This window comes from Lepidochelys olivacea, assembly GCF_965140295.1.
Source record: "Lepidochelys olivacea isolate rLepOli2 genome assembly, chromosome: 1".
In the NCBI taxonomy this organism is placed as follows: domain Eukaryota; kingdom Metazoa; phylum Chordata; order Testudines; family Cheloniidae; genus Lepidochelys; species Lepidochelys olivacea.
Genome location: NC_140411.1, coordinates 208,936,500 through 208,959,453, shown reverse-complemented (window position 1 = coordinate 208,959,453; position 22,954 = coordinate 208,936,500). Strand labels below are relative to the sequence as shown.

Here is a 22,954-nt window from a genome sequence, read left to right as displayed (position 1 = left end):
TTTACAGGCCTCACTGGATGCTGCGGACTCAGCGGCACTCACCTTGTCCTCCGGTATTGCCATGAGGTGTAGCTCATGACTGCAGGCCTCGGGACTCCTGCCCAAGGTTCAACAGACCATGCAGGACCTGCCTTTTGATGGGGCAGGTCTGTTTGCGGAGCAGACTGACTCTAGGCTGCATAGCCTAAAGGACTCCAGGGCTACCATGAAATCCTTGGGTATGCACACCCCTGCAACCCAACATAAACATTTCAAGCCTCAGCAGAAGCAGCAAGGCTCCTATCCTCCTCAGCTAAGACAGGCCTTTTACAGGAGAAGGGGCAGGAATGGCAAATGAAAGCCTTCCCACCCCCAGCCCAGGCAGGGCCAGGGCCAGGGTCTGGGCCTGACTAAGCCATCATTGGGTTCCAAGCAGGCCTTTTGAAGGTGCGCCCAAGGATGGCATGCCAGTCTCAACTCCGGATCCTTCCCCACCTTTCTTGAATTGTCTGTCCCACTTCTACTGTGCTTGGTCCCAAATAACTTCAGACCGCTGGGTTCTCCATATGGTAGAAGTGGGATATTCTCTCCAATTCTGCATCTACCCTCTTTCCCACCTCCCTTTTCCCATCCCTCTTCAGGGACCCTTCCCACAAGCAACTCCTTATCCAGGAGGCATGGGTGCTCCTTGCCATTGGAGCAGTGGAGGAGGTTCCTCAGGAACTCTGGGGCAAGGGAATCTATTCCCAATACTCCATAATCCCCAAAGCCAAGGAAGGTCTCAGATCCATTCTAGATCTGCGAGGACTCAACAAGTTCATGGTAAAGTTGAAGTTCCGCATGGTCTCCCTGGGCACAATTATTCCTTCTCTGGATCCGGGAGACTAGATCCGCCCTCGAGATGAAAGATACATACTTCCATATAGCTATTCGGCCTGCACACAGGCGATTCTTACGGTTCGTGGTCAACCACAAACTATCAATTTACGGCCCTTTCATTTGGCCTTTCAACAGCCCCCCATGTGTTCACCAAGCGCATGTCGGTCAATGCAGGCGCAGGTAAACTCCTTCTTCAACGACTGGCTGCTTTGGGGCCGCACCAGGGGGCAGGTGGAGTCTCAAGTCTGATTGGTCAGATCCACATTCGAGAGAATGGTTCTCCTCCTCAATTTGAGCAAGTCAACCTTGGCACTGACCCAAAGAATAGAATTCATTGGAGCAGTGTTGGACTTGGTTCAGGCAAGATCACTTTTGCCAGAGTCCTGATTCCAAGCCTCTGACAATACCCGACCATCACAGTAAGGGGATGCCTGTGTCTCCTCGGCCGCATGGCAGCCTGCACTTACGTGACTTGGCATTCCAGACTGAGGCTCAGGCCTCTACAGGCGTGCCTCGCTTCAGCCTATCGCCCAGGATGCAACAGTCTGAATTCAGTGGTCCCGGTCCCGGAGCAGGTGCTCGAGTCAGTGGTGGCTTGATCCTTGGATAGTGTGCAAAGGAGTCCCCTTCAACAGCCCTCAGCCTTCCTTGTCCCTAGTAATGGACGCGTCACCTCTGGGATGGGGAGCGTGTTTGGGAGACCTCCAAATGCACGGCCTTTGGTCGCAGGATGAGCTCTCCCTACATATCAACATCAAGGAGCTGAGGACAGTGCCACTAGCATGCCAGACCTTTCAGGCCTGACTACAAAGTCAGTGCTTAGCAGTTCTGATGGACAACACCACTGACCTGTTTTACATCAACAAGCAGGATAGAGCCCGATCCTCTCCTCTATGTCGGGAAGCCCTCCAGCTGTGGGAGTTCTGCATAGCCCGCTCCATTCACCTGGAAGCATCCTATCTACCAGGAGTTCAGAACGCACTGGCGGACCACCTCAGCAGGTCCTTCCGCAATCACGAGTGGTCCATCTGGCCGGATGTCATACACTTCATCTTCCAAAGGTTGGGGTTTCCCCAGGTCGATCTGTTCGCCACCCAGAGCAACAGAAAGTGCCCGATGTTCTGCTCCTTCCAGAAACAGAGCCTGGGCTCAATCACACATTTCTGCTACTGTGGAGAGGCCGCCTACTCTATGCCTTTTCTCTCTCGTGCACAAGGTTCTACTCAAGGTCCGCTGGGATGGGGCAGAGATAATTGTGGTGGCACCAATGTGGCCTTGACAACATTGGTACACCATACTCCTGGAACTGTCAGTGGACACCCCAATCACGTTGCCTCTCCTTCCCGACCTGATCACTCAGGACCATGGTCATCTGCATCACCCCGACCTGCAGTCCCTCCACCTCATGGCTTGGAAGCTTCATGGCTGAACCCCATGGAGCTTCTGTGCTCAGAACAGGTAAGGGAGGTCCTAGTCGGCTGCAGAAAGCCCTCCACTAGAGCCACATACCTAGCAAAGTGAAAAAGATGTACTTGTTGGTGTGACCCGTGTCATACACCCCCTCTCCAGGCACCTATTCTTCTTATCTTAGAGTACCTTCTGCGCCTGAAACAGCAAGGCCTGGCAGCGTCCTTCCTAAAGGTATGCCTCGCTACTATCTCGGCTTTCTGCCAGGGAGTGTCTGGACACTCCATCTTGGCCAACCCTATTGTTGATTGGTTCCTCAAGGGTCTGGAACAGCTACATCCCCAGATGAGGCAGCCTGTCCCTGGTTGGGACCTTAACCTGGTCCTGTTCAGGCTAATGGTGGCCCCCATCTGAACCGCTGGCAACTTGCTCCCTTCTCTATCTGTCCTGGAAGGTAGCCTTTCTTGTCACCATTACTTCAGCAAGGAGGGTGTCTGATTTAAAGGCCCTTACCTCACATCCACTTCATATGGTTTTCCATAGGGATAAGATGCAACTCAGACCTCACCCAGCCTTTCTTCCTAAGGTTGTGTCACGCTTCCACACTAGTCAGGATATTTTCCTGCCTGGTTTTTATCCTAAGCATCATGCCGGTAGCCGTGAGCAGAGGCTGCACTCCCTGGATATTCGGCAAGCAGTCGCCTTTTACATTGAGCGCACTAAGCCGTTCAGAAAGTCGAACCAGTTGTTTGTAGCTGTGGCAGACTGGATGAAAGGACTCCTGGTGTCGTCTCAAAAAATATCTTCCCGGATCATGTCATGCATCCGCACGTCCTAAGAGCTGGCCAAAATACCAGCCCCGGCTCTTACGGCACACTCCACAAGGGCTCAGGCCTCATCTGCTCTGTTCCTGGCCCAGGTCCCACTACAAGAAATCTGCAGGGCAGCAACTTGGTCCTCAGTAGATATGTTCACATCTCATTACACCATCGTCCGGCATGCCAGAGATGATGCAGCTTTCGGCGGAGCAGTGCTACAATCAGCGGTTCCTTAACTCTGACCCCACTGCCTAGGTAAGGCTTGGAAGTCACCTAATTGGAATTGATATGAGCAATCACTTGAAGAAAAAACGGTTTCTCACCTTCTTGTAACTATTGTTCTTCGAGATGTGTTGCTCATATCCATTCCAAACCCACCTGCCTTCCCCTCTGTCGGTGTAACTGGCAAGAAGGAACTGAGGAGGTGCCAGGTCGGCAGGGTCATATATTGAGCGCCATGAAGGTGCCACTCCAGGGGGCTCCACAGCCGACCTGACTGGTGGTGCTAGGGGAAAAACTTTCTGACAACTCGGCACGCGCACCCCTAATTGGAATGGATATGAGCAACACATCTCGAAGAACAACAGTTATGAGAAGGTAAGTAACTGGTTTTTACCCGCAGTTTCTCTAAAGTTTGTATGGACTACATCAAAGGAAAATTATATTGGTGGCTTTGATCCACTTCCTAGTAAACAGCTGTCCCTATGAAAAAATCCTAATTGTTCACCTTGAGCTCCTTTGTGCATAGCACTCATTTAAATTAATGGTCACTCCCCACATAGTGGGCTTTCAGGACTGTGCTAATTGTGAGCTGACATAGTAGAACAATGTTAGGGGGCTTATTCCTTCACCCACTTACTTCTCTGGTCCTTCTCGCATGAACAGAAAGGAGCAATACCTGAAGTCCAAAGGTGCAAACAGTTCAATGTTTATTGGGGTGAACTTCTAGCAAGCATGATTCCAGTTTCCTTCCTTAGTGTCCCCCTTCCCAGCTCTGACACCACAGAGCCTTACCTGTGTCCCTGTTCCCATTTCCCCCCCTTGGCAAAACATTATTCCAATTTCCCCACCCCCATTCCGTTCCCATTCCCTCCCTTAGCAAAACATGATTCCAATTCCCCACCCCCATTCCCTGTTCCCATTTCCCCCCCCTTACTTCCTGATTGACTGCAGACTATATAGTAAAACTTGAGTTCTGCTTAGCTATAACTTAACCAATCATTTTCCTGAAATTTAACTAACCAATCCTAACATATTGTAACGTGATTATGTAACCAATTATATCCCACCACCTTAATTAGTTTACACCCAGTAAAATTAATTATACAGCAGACAGAAACAATCACAGAACCACACAGAGACCATGCAAATAAACAATAGCAAAGTGGGAACTATAATGACAAAACAATACAGAAGTGAGGATTTCACATCCCAGCAATTGATAAGTGAGTTCTTGCCAGACAGGATGCTATCAGACTAAGTTTCCTTTTACATCTTCTAGGCACTTCCCTTTCTCTGGAGGCAATAGGCATTATCAGGACAGGATTGTATTCCTAACAGCCCAATAGCACCTTATTTCAATGTGACAAGTTTGGAATGTGAGGATGTGACCGTTCGCTTCCCCCGCTGCTTAGCCAAGGGCCTTAGCCTAAGAACAGGGCCTCAGACTGTCACAGGGAGGGTATGTCTACACTACGAAATTAGGTCAAATTTATAGAAGTCAGTTTTATATATTCGAATGTGTGTGTCCCCACAGAAAATGCTCTAAGTGCATTAACTCGGTGGAGTGCTTCCACAGTACCGAGGCTAGAGTCGACTTCCGGAGCGTTGCACTGTGGGGCGCTATCCCACAGTTCCCGCAGTCTCCGCTGCCCATTGGAATTCTGGCTTGAGATCCCAATGCCTGATGGGGCTAAAACATTGTCGCGGGTGGTTCTGGGTACATATCGTCAGGCCCCCGTTCCCTCCCTCCCTCTGTGAAAGCAAGGGCAGACAATCGTTTCGCGCCTTTTTTCCTGAGTTACCTGTGCAGACGCCATACCACGGCAAGCATGGAACCCGCTCAGCTCACTGTCACCGTATGTCTCCTGGGTGCTGGCAGATGCGGTACTGCATTGCTACACAGTAGCAGCAACCCATTGCCTTGTGGCAGCAGACGGTACAATACGACTGGTAGCCATCATCGTCATGTCCAAGGTGCTCCTGGCCATGTCGGCCAGGAGCGCTTGGGCAGACATGGGCGCAGGGACTAAATTTGGAGTGAGTTGACCAGGTCATTCTCTTTAGTCCTGCAGTCGGTCCTATTGAACCATCTTATGGTGAGCAGGCAGGTGATAGGGATTGCTAGCAGTCGTACTGTACCATCTTCTGCCAGGCAGGCAAGAGATGAGGATGGCTAGCAGTCCTACTGCACCGTCTTCTGCCGAGCAGCCATGAGATGTGGATGGCTTGCAGTCCTTCTGCACCGTCTGCTGCCAGCCAAAGATGTAAAAGATAGATGGAGTGGATCAAAACAAGAAATAGACCAGATTTGTTTTGTACTCATTTGCTTCCCCCCCTCCCCTGTCTAGGAGACTCATTCCTCTAGGTCACACTGCAGTCACTCACAGAGATGGTGCAGCGAGGTAAATCTAGCCATGTATCAATCAGAGGCCAGACTAACCTCCTTGTTCCAATAAGAACAATTACTTAGGTGCACCATTTCTTATTGGAACCCTCCGTGAAGTCCTGCCTGAAATACTCATTGATGTAAAGCCACCCCCTTTGTTGATGTTAGCTCCCTGAAGCCAACCCTGTAAGCCATGTCATCAGTCGCCCCTCCCTCCGTCAGAGCAATGGCAGACCATCGTTCCGCGCCTTTTTTCTGTGCGGACGCCATACCAAGGCAAGCATGGAGGCCGCTCAGCTCACTTTGGCAATTAGGAGCACATTAAACACCACACGCATTATCCAGCAGTATATGCAGCATCAGAACCTGGCAGAGCGATACCGGTGAGGAGGCGACGTCAGCGCGGTCACGTGAGTGATCAGGACATGGACACAGATTTCTCTGAAAGCATGGGCTCTGCCAGTGCATGCATCATGGTGCTAATGGGGCAGGTTCATGCTGTGGAATGCCGATTCTGGGCTCGGGAAACAAGCACAGACTGGTGGGACCACATAGTGTTGCAGGTATGGGACGATTCCCAGTGGCTGCGAAACTTTTGCATGCGTAAGTGCACTTTCATGGAACTTTGTGACTTGCTTTCCCCTGCCCTGAAGCGCATGAATACCAAGATGAGAGCAGCCCTCACAGTTGAGAAGCAAGTGGCGATAGCCCTGTGGAAGCTTGCAACGCCAGACAGCTACTGGTCAGTTGGGAATCAATTTGGAGTGGGCAAATCTACTGTGGGGGCTGCTGTGATGCAAGTAGCCCACGCAATCAAAGATCTGCTGATATCAAGGGTAGTGACCCTTGGAAATGTGCAGGTCATAGTGGATGGCTTTGCTGCAGTGGGATTCCCTAACTGTGGTGGGGCCATAGACGGAACCCATATCCCTATCTTGGCACCGGAGCACCAAGCCGGCGAGTACATAAACCGCAAGGGGTACTTTTCAATAGTGCTGCAAGCTCTGGTGGATCACAAGGGGCGTTTCACCAATATCAACGTGGGATGGCCGGGAAAGGTAGATGACGCTCACATCTTCAGGAACTCTGATCAGTTTCAAAAGCTGCAGGAAGGGACTTTATTCCCAGATCAGAAAATAACTGTTGGGGATGTTGAAATGCCTATAGTTATCCTTTGGGACCCAGCCTACCCCTTAATGCCATGGCTCATGAAGCCGTACACAGGCAGCCTGGACAGTAGTCAGAAGCTGTTCAACTACAGACTGAGCAAGTGCAGAATGGTGGTAGAATGTGTATTTGGACGTTTAAAGGCGCGCTGGCGCAGTTTACTGACTCGCTTAGACCTCAGTGAAACTAATATTCCCATTGTTATTACTGCTTGCTGTGCGCTCCACAATATCTGTGAGAGTAAGGGGGAGACATTTATGGCGGGGTGGGAGGTTGAGGCAAATCACACAGACACCAGGGCGGTTAGAAGAGCACAGGAGGGCGCAGTACGTATCAGAGAAGCTTTGAAAACCAGTTTCATGACTGGCCAGGCTACGGTTTGAAAGTTCTGTTTGTTTCTCCTTGATGAAACCCCCCGCCGCTTGGTTCACTCTACTTCCCTGTAAGCTAACCACCCTCCCCTCCTCCCTTCGATCACCGCTTGCAGAGGCAATAAAGTCATTGTTGCTTCACATTCATGCATTCTTTATTCATTCATCACACAAATAGGAGGATGACTACCAACGTAGCCCAGGAGGGGTGGTGGAGGAGGGAAGGAAAATGCCACACAGCACTTTAAGCACAGCACTTTAAAAGTTTACAACTTTAAAATTTATTGAATGCCAGCCTTCTGTTTTTTGGGCAATCCTCTGTGGTGGAGTGGCTGGTTGGCTGGAGGCCCCCCCACTGCGTTCTTGGGCGTCTGGGTGTGGAGGCTATGGAACTTGGGGAGGAGGGCAGTTGGTTACGCAGGGGCTGTAGTGGCAGTCTGTGCTCCAGCTGCCTTTGCTGCAGCTCAACCATACACTGGAGCATACTGGTTTGATCCTCCAGCAGCCTCAGCGTTGAATCCTGCCTCCTCCCTTCACGCTGCCACCACATTTGAGCTTCAGCCCTCTCTTCAGCCCGCCACCTCTCCTCCCAGTCATTTTGTGCTTTCCTGCACTCTGACATTATTTGCCTCCACGCATTCGTCTGTGCTCTGTCAGTGTGGGAGGATAGCATGAGCTCAGAGAACATTTCATCTCGAGTGCGTTTTTTTTTCTTTCTAATCTTCACTAGCCTCTGGGAAGGAGAAGATCCTGTGATCATTGAAACACATGCAGCTGGTGGAGAAAAAAAAAGGGACAGCGGTATTTAAAAAGACACATTTTATAAAACAGTGGCTACACTCTTTCAGGGTAAACCTTGCTGTTAACAGTACATACATAGCACATGTGCTTTCGTTACAAGGTCGCATTTTGCCTACCCCCACCGCGTGGCTACCCCCTCAACCCTCCCCCCTCCCCGTGGCTAACAGCGGGGAACATTTCTGTTCAGCCACAGGCAAACAGCCCAGCAGGAATGGGCTCCTCTGAGTGTCCCCAGAAGAAAAGCACCCTATTTCAACCAGGTGACCATGAATGATATCTCACTCTCCTGAGGATAACACAGAGAGATAAAGAACGGATGTTGTTTGAACGCCAGCAAACATACTCTGCAATGCTTTGTTGTACAATGATGCCCGAGTACGTGTTACTGGCCTGGAATGGTAAAGTGTCCTACCATGAAGGACGCAATAAGGCTGCCCTCCCCAGAAACCTTTTGCGAAGGCTTTGGGAGTACATCCAGGAGAGCCGCGAATGCCAGGGCAAAGTAATCTTTTCACATGCTTGCTTTTAAACCATGTATAGTATTTTAAAAGGTACACTCACCGGAGGTCCCTTCTCCGCCTGCCGGGTCCAGGAGGCAGCTTTGGGTGGGTTCGGGGGCTACTGGCTCCAGGTCCAGGGTGAGAAACAGTTCCTGGCTGTCGGGAAAACCGGTTTCTCCGCTTGCTTGCTGTGAGCTATCTACAACCTCATCATCATCATCTTCTTCATCCCCAAAACCTGCTTCCGTATTGCCTCCATCTCCATTGAAGGAGTCAAACAACACAGCTGGGGTAGTGGTGGCTGAACCCCCTAAAATGGCACGCAGCTCATCATAGAAGCGGCATGTTTGGGGCTCTGACCCGGAGCGGCCATTCGCCTCTCTGGTTTTCTGGTAGGCTTGCCTCAGCTCCTTAAGTTTCACGCAGCACTGCTTTGGGTCCCTGTTATGGCCTCTGTCCTTCATGCCCTGGGAGATTTTGACAAAGGTTTTGGCATTTCGAAAACTGGAACGGAGTTCTGATAGCACGGATTCCTCTCCCCATACAGCGATCAGATCCCGTACCTCCCGTTCAGTCCATGCTGGAGCTCTTTTGCGATTCTGGGACTCCATCATGGTCATCTCTGCTGATGAGCTCTGCATGGTCACCTGTAGCTTGCCACGCTGGCCAAACAGGAAATGAGATTCAAAAGTTCGCGTTTCTTTTCCTGTCTACCTGGCCAGTACATCTGAGTTGAGAGTGCTGTCCAGAGCGGTCACAATGGAGCACTCTGGGATAGCTCCCAGAGGCCAATACCGTCAAATTGTGTCCACAGTACCCCAAATTCGACCTGGCTAGGCCCATTTAAGCGCTAATCCACTTGTCAGGGGTGGAGTAAGGAAATCGATTTTAAGAGCCCTTTTAGTCGAAATAAAGGGCTTCATCGTGTGGACGGGTGCAGATTTACATCGATTTAACGCTGCTAAATTCGACCTAAAAGTCCTAGTGTAGACCAGGGCTAAGAGAAGGCCCTTACACCGGCCGACAGTGATTTTGATTGTTTCTTTTATACCTCTATAACTAGCCAAGTGATCAGAATACACCTACGTTCTTAGAATATAGGCCTTTACAGACAGGCCTGAATATCTATATCCTAACAAACAACAGCTAAGTACTGAGTTTGAATTTGAGTCCACAATTACCTACTGTTACATAGGTTGCTCCAGGTTTTTGTCACACCGAGGGAGGAGTGAGGGAAAACCTGCATGGGGGCACTGCACTGCAGCCTTAGCATGGTCACTCTTATACCTTCTACTAGCACTACATTCACTTTCATTAAAAAACCCAAAACAACAACCACCACCACTGAATATTCATTTCCTAGAAGGTGCAGCCTGTGTGGTCCAGAAACATGTTTTGCCATAATGGTTCATTGAAACTACTATCCTAATTGAAGATAAGAACACAGCAGTATGGTGCTTGCTTTGATTGTTCATTGTTGTCCGTATGAATGTTTCTAAACAACTTTCTGTCTAATTTCAAGTTGTTTTCCTTCCATTAGCATTCGTAGAGCAGTGGATGAAGATGAAGAGGCAGCTGAGGAGCGTCGGAATACCCACTGTATCTGGATGGTGGGAATGAAGGGCTTAACGGAAAGTGAAGCAGCATCTCTTATTGTGGAGGAAGCCAGAATACTCCTACAGCAGGACTTGGCTATGATGGGAGTGCAATGGAACCCAGATTCTTTTCTTGAGTCTGATACATCTTCCATGACCAGCAGTGAATCAGAGCTGGAGGACAGAAAATATAAACTGAATGGAGAATGTTCACTAGGGATTTTAAAAGTATTCAACAATGAAGGGTACAGAATTATACCTGATAAAGGCACCAATTTTCAAGCTGGGAATTCATCAAATATTAAAAAGGGAAATAAAAGGCTGTTAAGTGCTAGTATGTCAAATCCCAGGCCCCAAAATGAATTACAGGAAGATCACACCCAGACAAAAGAGAGAAATGGTGATGTCATTGTATACAGCCCTAGAAAGCGGCCAAATTTGGGCAAAGGTAAAGAAAACAGGGAAGTTACTTTTCTGACCAAAAATGAGGCAGGCTCTGGGGCAACAACTCAAGAATTCCCTACTGAAAAGGGAAAGAGACCAACCTTGAGCTTCACTTCACGGAAAACTTCTAAGGCATCTGGGTACAGGAGGACTATGGGCACTAGTTTCAGTAAAACTGAGGGCAAAAGCGCTGCTTCAAAACAACATCAGTTGCTGCTTGATGAGTCAAGAATGCACACAACAAAGATAAATGGGCCCTCTGTATCCAGTCATAGCAAGTCTAAAGCTAAGTCTTTTTCAGATGGAAAGAACAAGGAATTTGGAGAAAATGAATCATCTGCTCACAAGCGCTTCACTGTCAAAGGCTCAGAATCTTTACAAGTGGACGAAATGCAACCAGAGAGCAAAGAGATAATGGAGGAATTACTTACGGAGCCTTCCACTACTAATAAATCCAATCTTAAAGACACAGTGAATTGTCTGGAAGCTAGGGATGTAGTGAGGGATGCTCCACTGATGAATATGGAGGCAGATGATACTCTGCGAGATCTGGGAATTTCTAGCAGGTCAGCGAAAAATGAATACATTGGTATTAAACAGAGCAAAATCCAACCAGTTAAAAACTGTGCTGAAAAGATACCCGCCAAACAACAAATGGTTCTAGGCACAGATCTTTGTAATGATGCAGCAAGCAGTTCTGCAAACATGCATGGGAGCACTAGCAAAGAGAAAACTGTTTATTTTTACGCTGATGAAAATAAATCCTTTCATTTTCAAATTCAAAATGACGGCAAAACATGTACTGAAAAGCCCAAAGGAATATTGTTACAAACTGGAGGCATGGGTGAAGCAGCTAATCAGCCTGAGGATTTTCTGAAAGACTCCACAGTAAAATCCAGAGCTGTTTGTGTTGCAAAAGATATTAAAAATGGTTATTCTCCTCAACTGTTTTCAGTTTCCAAAGAATTTGAAGACAGCTTCCAGTTGGATACACAGACTAATAGGATATTACAACAGCAGGTGGCAGCTGAAATTGCAAGACAGCAGGGAGCAAAAGATACAGAGCAGGCAGAGATACCTGTGCAGAAAATCTCCATGAAACTACACTGTGCCAGCACTTTACAAAATGAAAATGTTGCAAATGAAAAGCTAGCTGCAGCACTTAGAAAAGTGGTCTGTTCAAATCTTGGGACAAGAAATACTACGAAAGAAACCACAGATTTACATTGCACTAATGCTTTGGGCTCTAGAAGCCCTAATTTACAGCCTGCAATGAAATGCACAGAATCTGCATTTTGTCTTAAAGGAAATGATTTTTCTTTCACTGACTCACAACTGTGTAGCTTTTTACAAGGTTATCAGACTCAAAATTCAGTGAAGGAAAGTGCCTCTCAAGGTCTTCAGAAGGCAGTCTCTCCCTCCAATGGCCAGTGCCCTCACACTGTGCTTGTACAAGTTGAGTGCCACCCCCCTCCTGAAACTAGTCTGAACATGAGTGACAGTTTACTGTTTGATGATAGCTTCAGTTATGTCAATGGCCCTCCAGATATCCACACAGATGAGGCTGAAGGGGCAGAATCTGCGGAACAGAAGGTTGTGACTCCTCCGCCTAAAGCCACTTCCAGCTCTCTTGCTGACCTTTTGCATCAGCAGAACTTGGAGCCTATTCAGGATATATTAACTGTCAGTATAAACTGGAATGAGCATCAGCATCCAGCACAGTGTAATGATGTGTCTATTATATTCTCTGATATAGATTCTTTGCAGATAGCTGAAGCTTTAGGTAATGTAGACTTACCTCCTTGTCAAGGAGACAGTCTGTCTGCAGCTCTTGTTGAGCTAGGGTTAAGAAAATCAAGGCGTGAGGAGGAAGATCCCAGACCAGAGGACACAAGATTGGATCAAGGTGAAAGGCCTCAGAATGCCCAACAAGCTGTGGAAAAGAATACCAATCCAGTGGTATGGTCTGATCATTCATTTGACTTAAGCCCAGGGTTGCAAGATATTTTAGACAGATGGCCTAGTCCTTCAGATAATAAATCTGTTTTAAGTCCAAGAGTCTCCTCCTCAAAAGGAAAGTTGATAATCTCAAATAGGAAACAAGAGCCAGGTGCAATTTCTGAATTCAGCTACTGTCCAAGAGAGTCATTCTCCACTTGCCAGGGTTTAAAAAACTATTTTGAAGTTAAGGAGAGCAATAAGGGAGCCCTGGATGTTCAGAAACTAGTTTATAATCCTCTGCTGCTCAAGGGAAGGAACAGAATATCTGACCCTCAGCCGGATATCAGCAAAGGACTTATTCCTCCAACGCCTCCTAAGGAACCTGTTCCAAAAAGTTTTGGCACATTTTCTCTAACGTTTGGAAAAAACAAAAATGTCAGCCACATAGATGAAGTCCCACCTTTTCAGCCACTGCAGAATAGCAAACCTAGCTCAGACCACCACACAGAAACACTGCCATTTAATCCTGGTAATGGAGACACATGTGAGATTTTGCTTGACACTAACCCTGTAAAAGACAATTCTTTTACAGACCAAGGCTTTTCATTGCAATTATCTCAACATGTTTTGCCACTTATTTCATGCAGTGCTGAAAACTTCACTATTATTGACGTGGCAAGTGACAAAGCTCTCTTCCAGACCTTCATCAGAGAATGGAGGAACAACAGCAGATTTGCCATCTCAGTGGCTTGTGAAAGAACAAAATGTCTCTTGTCCCCCAAGTCAACTATAGGTGGCAGATTCAAACAAGGTGAGTTCCTCTTTCACATTCCTACCACATTAAATTGTGAACAGTACTCTGTTTAACCTGGGGAGTTAATGGGAATGACTATAAATTTATTTCTTTGGGTTTACCTAAATAAGAGGATAAAGACTACCATATAAATTGAGTACTGGGAGAAGGAGTTGGGTATCAGGAGGGAAAGATGAATAGCACTAAGTGAATCATTTAAAGGGTGGATCTGGGAAGACAAAGGTGGCTGGAGTATGGGATAGCCCCAGCCTTATTTAAAAGGCTACCAGCATTACCATCCTGCAATGGACATTAAGTAGTTGCTTCCTGTATTTATTTGCAGAATCTTGTTCACAGGAACACTCACACTTGGACTAGTTAGTGCACAGAGCAAATATGAACTGAAAACTTATCACATCCCACATTTTAAAATGGAATGGTGTTGTAGTCTCCTTCTGGTGATACAGGAGGAGATACATAAATGGCTTTCATCTTGGCACCAAGTTCAGAAAAAATGTTTTTGAGTTCAGAAACAAACGTAAGCAGCTGGTTCATGGCCTCTGCTACCCAGGCAGTATTCTTTACAAATATTGTGGGCTGATCTGATCTGAGGTCAAATACTTTCCAATTTACAAGAAGTTAATTTGGGTGCATTTAATTGTTTACCTATGAAATTCAATCCAGTCCCCAACTCCTCAGATCATTGCTGTACTCCTGCACTTTTTCATGTGTAGTATTCATATACTGCAACTCTCCTAAGGGGACGATGCAGTGGAAAGAAGGCAGCCATTCAGGAGCAATTGGGAGGCTGATTCAAGCAGAGTTTCCTTAGAGGAAGAAGGATAACTGCTTTTGCCTTTTTCCAAACCTCTTTCCCCCTCCATCTTTTAAGAAGTGTGAGCAAGCAGCATCTTCCCTCTATCTGTCTCAGCGGAGGAGATGGAACCATCAGCAACAGCTTGTCTCTGAAGCTCTCTACGCCTGATGGCAAAAATCCCCACATGTACTGTTGTGTTTTTAGTTTTACTCTCTATTCCTATCTTATAAACACCTCTTCCCCCCACACAAAAACAAAAAACCAGGGAGTTAAGCACTGGAGGATTTGCCTGAACATAGGAACCAAACCAAAAAAGTTATAGTCTCAGCAACAAGAATGTAATACATAATTTTGACTAAAAATGAGATGTGCCCCAATGCAGGGTGAGGGAATACCATTATACCCCAACTCTTGGGTATGTTATGAGGCAGAAAGCCAAATCTCTGTAAGGAATCCTAAGTGGTGGTTTTGTGTTGGACACCTTGCTATTCTAAAGTTGCTAGTTAAAAAGAACTGAGGGTAGGGGGGAGGAAGAGTCTGATACATATAAGAGAATTAAAGCATTTGTTTAATTTTAAGAATTCCAGGCTGCGTTGGGTTGTTTCATTATTAGATTTTCAGCTGAACAAACTGCTATATTTATGGATGCTGTTTTAGAATTATAACTTTCAAAAAATGTTTATTTAGTAAGATCTCCCCAGCGGATCCAGGTTAAAGATGATGGGTTTCCTATCAAAGGCTGTGAAGACATCTTGGTAGTTGGATTGTCTGTATGCTGGGGTGGAAAGGATGCCTACTATGTCTCATTGCAGCAGAAACAAGATGACCAGACTGGTAAGTGAGGATTGCCAGACAGGCCAAACTGCAAAACACCACACGTTTCAGGAAAGAACTGTGAGGAGATGGCATCCCTTTTGGGAGATGGCTTCCAAGAGTTTGCCCCCTATGAGAGTCCGTAACCCAGCTCAGTTGCAGGACAAAAGCAATCAGCCATGTTAATCATTAACACCCAGGGCTGAGAGTGACATGTTTGCCACTGTTACATATATTTCCTGTTCCTCCATTTCTAAAGGAGGCAGTGAAGTCTGATGGTTACAGAAAAGGTCAAGAAAGCATGGAGTTGCAGGCTGATCTGCTTGAATGTGACCAAGCAAGTGACTATATTTCCTTGTACCTCAGTCAACTCACCTGTGATACAGGGGTAAAAGCAGGATCTCAGTGATAACCAGATACTACATCTGAGCTATTCTTTATAAATAAACTAGTACTCAGTTAGTTCCTTGGATCCCTACTGCATCAAAACAATATGGATTTATTATTTGTTCAAGCTTCAATTATATGCTCAGTGTTTTCTGTTTAGGTAGCCTCAGAGAATCCCACATTTCCTCACCCCTTTCTCTCCATGTACTGAATAAATAAACTAATTTGTGTCCCTTATCTCAGAAATCAATGCCAGCTTGGCACCACCTCCTTTGGATCAGAACCTGTCTGTGACTGAGAGATTGTGTCAAGTACAGTCCTGCTTGCAGAAGGAATCTGAGAGCACGCACTCACTTGTGATATACAACCTCATCCAGCACTATAAGACCCTTCTGCTGGCTTGTGGCATCTCCCTGGAAGGAAGTTTCGAGGACCCAAAGGTTTCAGAAATTAAAATTTTTTAATTCATGTAAAACTTCCATTCATTATTTAAACCAGTGAGTCTGGGTAGTTTTTAGTGTTTAATACTCTGCTCAAGTCATTTGTTTTTTATTTAGTGTTGACAGAAATGTTTGTTTTCAAAGTTTTTAAAGATGTTTACAGCTAAAGTGATAGAAGTCCACATTAACTAATATTTACATTTACTTCTTACTATGATTTTTTTTAAGTTTCTCAGTGTCTGCAACAAATACACAGAAAGGGCTCAGTGGTAAGTGTTTCACCCCAGGGAGATCTGACTAAAAATCTTCATTAAGTCAGATATGGCAGATGAGTTTGGGTCTCATAAAGGTCTTAATGGCAATGCCAGCATTGCAGAGCTCCTATTCCATTGGCACAAGAGGCCTGGGATGGAATGGCAGAAGAGGTACCTAGGCTCTCATTAGTACCACCAGTCCCTCATTTCCAGAAGAACTACATTCATGCTTACGTTTGAGAGGAGGGGAGGATTCCACTGGTTGGAAATCAAGGAAAGTGTTTGAAAGAGTTAAAAACCAACCTGGCCCTGGTTAGTAAAAAGCACTGCCACTTTTAAGTGTGTGTTTTGTGGGGGGTGGGGGTGGTTCTTGGTGATGACTTTCAAAGTTCACATCACAGTGTGACACACAATGGGAAAAAAAGAGTAAAAGAATTTTAAACCAAATTAAAAATATTGGAAAACTTTTCTTAAACTTCTATAAACTGAGTACAATGTAAGGGATTAACATGCTCATCAAAGACCTGGCACAAATACAAGGAGAATAGCCTATTGATTCAAATACTTGGAAATACTGTGGGGAGAATTCTAAGCCTCCTATCGCTTGGACACTGAAATCTCTGGAACACAGCTCTCCTGTGAGAGACCATGCTTCAGAACAACCCACAGGTCTTCCTATTTCTATAGCATGGTTTAAGGTGCAGTTTCATTTGGACCAAAAAAGTATTGATGCATATAAAATGGACTGGATAAAACAAAGAGAGTGGTTGGTGCTTTAGGCTTCCAACCCATGCAGGTATCTAGTATAAATGCAACAGGTGTACTTACAGAAATACCCACACTTATCGTGTGGCTGAAGGCATTTGTGTATAGGCTTCATGGTTCACTACTAACCCAAGACATTCAGATCTGAACTACAACTTCTTTGCATGGCCTCTGCATATTCCTATTTGTGGTATCAAGGCACCTGAGCCACAAACTTCCGATGCCTACTGGAAAGCAGTGTCCATTGGGGTCACCTGTCCCTCCTCATCTTAGAGGGTTGTGAAAGTATGAAAGGGGAAGTGGCCGCGGCCACCCTTCTGTTCCTTTCTAACTGCCCCAGGTGGAGCGAGCTTACAGCATGCAGCATCCTCTATACTGTCCTCATCATTTTTTCTTCTTTTTTTCTTCCCTTTTTGAGTAAGATTTTGTTTATAGTTAGTCAGAGTTTTCTTTTAAAAGACCGGAGGAGATGTTGATCCAGCATGGTCTTCAATTAGACCTGCGGGAGTGGAAGGGCTGCCTCGCATTCCCCTACTAACCAGGAGGCTCTTCAGGCCCAGATAACTAAGTTGGCACCGCATAAATTCAGCATCAGCTTCAAAGACTGTGCCCCAGGAGCAAGTCTGCCCACCTTAGTCTAGTTTGGATCCGGTGCTGCAAAACATAGATCTGGATCTTCAAGCCTAGCATGCATCTGGGGCTCAAAAATCCAATATCTGGCAGCCCAGAGTACACCTGGGGCTGCAAAATCTGGATCTGGATCCGGCAGTTTGGAGCTGGGAGCTGCAACACCCAGATCCATAGCATATTACTGATCCAGGGATCCAAAAAAATAAAAAGCTGTGTATGAATCTGTGGCTGTTAGGAATGACTTTGGATTCAGGATCAGAGCCTGAATTCAGATTCAGCAGTCAAACATGAAGGACTTCCAAGCAGAGTTGCCAAAAAGGATCCAATTGCCTGGGATCTAGCCAGTAAGAGCATCTGACAGTTACGAGTCACTTGTCTAGTGGCTCTGGATCACTGAGGCCCCTGATCCACATAGGTCAGTGGCGTCTGGTATTTTATTTCCAACAGCATGATCTTTGCAGAGCTGCTTTCCTTACTGACTCTGTGCCCAACATACTAGTGTAAGCAAGTAGATCAATATGGAGGTCTTCACCACACTAGAAAGGGGTAGTACAAGCTTCTGATCAGATGTGGAATCGTGGATCTCTGTTACAGGGTAGTGTTTTCACATTGTGCTTCCTGTTTGGCCATTTTTCAGATACACACACTTGACACTCTGATTGTCTGGGAGAAGGCTTTCCTTTTCCAATATTCCATATATCAGACCCTCACCCTGAATGTGAGAAGAAATGGACTGATCCATTCTTAGGTTCTTCTACTGTTTGAAGTTGTAAAAGTTAATTTATTTGGTCCTGGAACTGTCAGTTCTCTTTGTTCTTGGTAGGAACTGCTGAGGTTCTGTTGAGATCCCAGCGCATTCCTAAGGGCTAATTCAGTTTCCCAGGACCAGATTTACAAGAACTTGATAGGCTAAGAACTGATGCCAGGTTCAGAGGCTGCCTTAGGAAGTGAGGGTACTATACCCATCAAAAGTTCTATTGATTCTGAGATTCATGGATCCAAAGAGTTCTTTGCTACATAGTCTCTGTAGGAGAAACAGCATATGGTGTCACAAGATCCATCCTGATGCTCCAGAAAGGATTGGCTGTTGTCTTCAGAGTCTCTTTATAACCCTTGAAGGCAAAAGAGAGAGACCACCTTCTGGGAGTTAATAAGTGCATTACCAAAGTTCTGCAGAGAAGTCAGTGCTGTAGGTACTGTTTCCTGTTTTGGATTTAGAGCTTTATGTGAGGGGCTGAGAACCACTCTGATATTCCTAGAATCTTACATCATAAATATGCTGATGGGGCCATATGTCTTATTTCTCTTAGGAGGCAATGTTGTTAGAACATTATTGAGCTCTAGGCTACTTCACCTCAATCACCTTGATCAATCGGTCCTTCAGCCCTCATATAGATTGTGTCGATCACAAAATGTCTTCCATTCTTCTCTTACCCTGGCCTTCCGTCTCCATGCCTTTTCACAATAAAATTTTCTCATCTCTTTGGAGGTTGGCAGAGTTGTCGTTTCAGTTCCTGTGGCTACCGCTGGCAACAGCTGCCGTCCATCAATTGTCAGTGAGCTATGTGCCCGGTCCACTGCATTTTACTGTACCTACTTTCAACAACGATGTCCTGCACTCTACTCTGTTTGGGCTACCTTCCTTCAGTTATAACTAGTTCCTGGTTCTAAACCAGGAAGGAGAATGTTCAGGTCTGCTTCTGGCTCCACTATAGAGTACAGTGTCTAGGATTGGGTAGTGTCTTTGGTAGCCCCCTCTCTGGGTACAGGAAACATGCAGGGGCACCCATCCTTACTTTACCAAGCCTTTCTAGGGACCAATAGGGCACACAAGTCCAATGTCTTGTCAGTCATTGTCAGCAGTCAGCCCAGTATTTCAGAAGGTCTCAGTAAACATAGCTTTGATTCCTTCCATCTTGGAAAGAACAGTTGCACCTAAGGGATGAGACAATATCATCTATACTTAATGGTGCCTAGGGTTTGTTTCATCACAGACTGAATATGGTTTGCCACCTGTCATATAATATGGACAGTAAGACTGTGTGGCAGTGGCAAAATGCTGTCTGGCTATATTAACACCCTGAAGTTTGTTGTATTCATCTCTGGGTTCCAGGGACAGAATTCTTTCTAATTTCCAGAAATATTCCAGGAGGTACTCCCCCTTCTGTGCCATTGTCACATGGCAGCTTATTTATACATACCTCTGACTGGAATCAAAGAAGACCTCTGTTAGTAAAACTGTATCTTACCCCTTGGCCTTTCTGTGGCAGCCAGTGTTCCATTAAATGCCTGGCTATCATGACTGTTCTCCCTGAATGGCTGGGTGTCTGTCTGTGTATCGACTTGAACCTCAGCAAAGTGCCTAAATGGTTCTTCCCTAATAGTTTACGCAAAGAAGCATACTTTCGTACCCATTGAAGCCTTGATATATTCCAGACCTGCAGTCTTTCCTGCAGTGGACAGGGTCCTTATTGGGACAGTTACAGGTAACTTTAATACCAGCCTATATCTGAGGCTTCAGCAGGGCTCTTTGTGATTCTGCCACCTTTTCTTTATACAAGGAAAACCTGAGCCACAACACCTCAGTGCTTTAAAAGCCTTTTTTTTTAAAAGAGGAGAACAACATGCCCTTCAGGGAGGTGCTTTGTCACCTTCCTGCCATCTGCAATAATAGTGTTAGAGGGTGTAAGGGATTCTTCACCTTGATTTCCAGCCACCCCAAGGTTTGTGATTGCAGTGGGAGGTGTAGTTCCATGTAAAGTTACTGGAGCTGAGAGCTATTTCTCTGACTTGTAAGACTTTTCTCCCCTTCGTAAAGTCGAAATCTGTCTGAATTCTGACAGCATTATGGGAATTACACAGACCACTAAAGAGGGGTTCCTGTTCATAAAGTTCGATATCCTCATGGAGTGGTCAGATAGCTCATCTATCAGGGAAAGATGTTGTATCGGCAGGCTCTTTGAGAAGTTATCCATTCAACAATACAAGTGTTCTAGCAAGGGCTCCATCTGATAATACCTTGTTTTACAAGTGAGGTAAATGCCAGTTAAGTCCCTTCTCAACACTGATACCGTGCTTCTGTATGGCTCTGATCCAAAGACAAGCAAGTCCTAACATCAATATATATTCCTTGCTCTCTCTTGCCCTTGAGTCTATTGAATTAAGAGGTTTTTTTAAGTGTTAGTCCATTTGGTACCAAGTTGCTGTCATTAGTCAAGGTTAGAGATTGGCAATTCTGTCATCAATATCATGGGTATGATATTAATATCCATAAAGTCCTGCTTTCCAAACTACTTTGTCTCTTGTGTGTGAGATAAGGTGGAAATCTACTTGGGTTCCAAGTTTCTCTGGTTGACATCTAGACTCCAGATTACTTGGACTGTTGATTGAGTGTTATGCTGAGGTCTAAAAGACTCTAATGAAAAACAGAAGTTTGACCAGTCAAACCTACTCTATATCTTGAAAGATATCTTTCCATCTGGGCACCTCCTGAGGAGGTGGATCTGATAAGGTCTTCCTTAGCTGTTGGTTTAGATTGTTTTAATGAAGATGACTAATGCTGCAGCTATATGTGTTTTTAGCAAAAATGTCCCACATTAAGACTTGTTTTGGAAGAGCTAGATCGGTTGCTTCTATTCGCTGTTGGCATCCAGAACTGATACTTGTTTGGCAGTTCTGCTCTCTGTGTTCACCTAGAATTCTTCTCCTGACCTTCCTGGGGATTGTACTGCTTACGAAACTCCTGCAAATAGGATTATGCAGAGGCCATTTGAAGAAGAAATGAGGTTATTCAGTGGAACCACAGTTCTTTGAGATGAGCCTCTGCATATTCACACTCCCCACTCACCTTTCCACTTTGGAGTCCAGATTAGGAATTCCTGAATTAGCAGAAGGAACTGAGGGGTGGTTGGGGCCACTCCCTCTTTCATGCCCTTGGACTCCTTCAGGATAGGAGGGACGAGTAGCCTCAATGGACACTGCTTTCCTGAAGGTTTCAGAAGCTTGCAGCACAGGTAACTTGATCTCACAAGTGTGAATATGCACTGGCTCATCTCGAAGAACCTTGATTATAGGTAAGTAACCTTCATTTCATACTTTGCCATAGTATTGTTTATATATCAGTGAACACTTAAGAAACAGTTGGTCCCCTAGGGCTTTAGAGTGAAGGCATATAATTGTCAATGTTGTCTTTTGTTTTTTCTTATCAGTAAACCTGATAGATTATAGACCATTTAGTTTGTAACTAATTACAGAGCACATGGGCAATCAATACATTTTTTTTCTGTCTTTTACCACCTGGCAAATCACTAAAGTCTGACATTTTCTGACTTTTTACTTATGACTTTAATTAAAATTTGTAAATCACCTCTGATGGATTTAGTCACTAGGAGATATTACCATTATTGCTTATATAAAGCAGACCAGCCTTCAGGTGGAATTGCATGATGTCACTATCAAAATATGTAGATAAGCAAACTGTATCTAAGATGTGCAGCACGAGAGTACTTAGCTTTTAGTATGAAGGTGTAGATTTAATGTAAAAAATAAAATAACACTTTGTTTGAAAAAAAAAAAAGCTTGCTCTGTTCCCTGTGTGTAACCAGATCTGTTTACTTTACTAAACATGTATTTTTGTCTCTATTTTTTTTTTTACTCCGTTTTGCACTGCAGCACCACTATGGAAGAGTGAGCTGGATTCTCTTACAGCTCATGCACCATCAACAGAGCTGTTAGCTATCTTTCAGTTTCAGGGTGAAATTTTGATTTCATTAAAGACAGTGGGCTTGCACAGGGGTTACTGAAAATAGAATTTGGCTTGCTGAATCCTTATTACTAGAGCCGATATGCAAACAGGAAAAGAGCTCAGCTTCTCAGATCCCAAGTTGATGGTAAAACCAATAATACCACTTTTTACAAAGTCAGTTTTCAAAGTAGTCACGTTCTAACTATAGTTTTCACATTTACTCCATCTTAGTTTTTAATGGATATGTATTAGAACATAAGAATGGCCATACTGGGTCAGACCAAAGGTCCATCCAGCCCAGTATCCTGTCTACTGACAGTGGCCAATGCCAGGTGCCCCAGAGGGAGTGAACCTAACAGGTAATGATCAAGTGATCTCTCTCCTACCATCCATCTCCACCCTCTGACAAACAGAGGCTAGGGACACCATTCCTTACCCATCCTGGCTAATAGCCATTAATGGACTTAACCTCCATGAATTTATCCATTTCTCTTTTAAACCCAGTTATAGTCCTAGCCTTCACAGCATCCTCAGGCAAGGAGTTCCACAGGTTGACTGTGTGCTGAGTGAAGAACTTCCTTTTACTTGTTTTAAACCTGCTGTCCATTAATTTCATTTGGTGGCCCCTAGTTCTTATACTATGGGAACAAGTAAATAACTTTTCCTTATTCACTTTCTCCACACCACTCATGATTTTATATACCTCTATCATATCCCCCCTTAGTCTCCTCTTTTCCAAGCTGAAAAGTCCTAGCCTCTTTAATCTCTCCTCATATGGGACCTGTTCCAAATCCCTAATAA

The 22,954-nt window shown here is 45.4% G+C and overlaps 1 protein-coding gene across 4 annotated transcripts in view; it reads left to right on the top strand.

Moving 5' to 3' along the window:
- The window catches only part of POLQ (DNA polymerase theta), a 135,269-nt gene that overhangs the window by 76,438 nt on the left and 35,877 nt on the right, over positions 1-22,954 (top strand). For all 4 annotated transcript variants that reach the window (XR_014709586.1, XM_084614299.1, XM_084614300.1 and 1 more), the window contains exons 16-18: positions 10,071-13,321; positions 14,808-14,954; positions 15,564-15,760. Coding sequence is in view for 3 of the 4 variants with exons in the window: in XM_084614299.1 (XP_084470425.1) it covers positions 10,071-13,321; positions 14,808-14,954; positions 15,564-15,760 (3,595 nt within the window). In the remaining variant the exon portion in view is untranslated. The remainder of the gene's footprint in view (positions 1-10,070; positions 13,322-14,807; positions 14,955-15,563; positions 15,761-22,954) is intronic.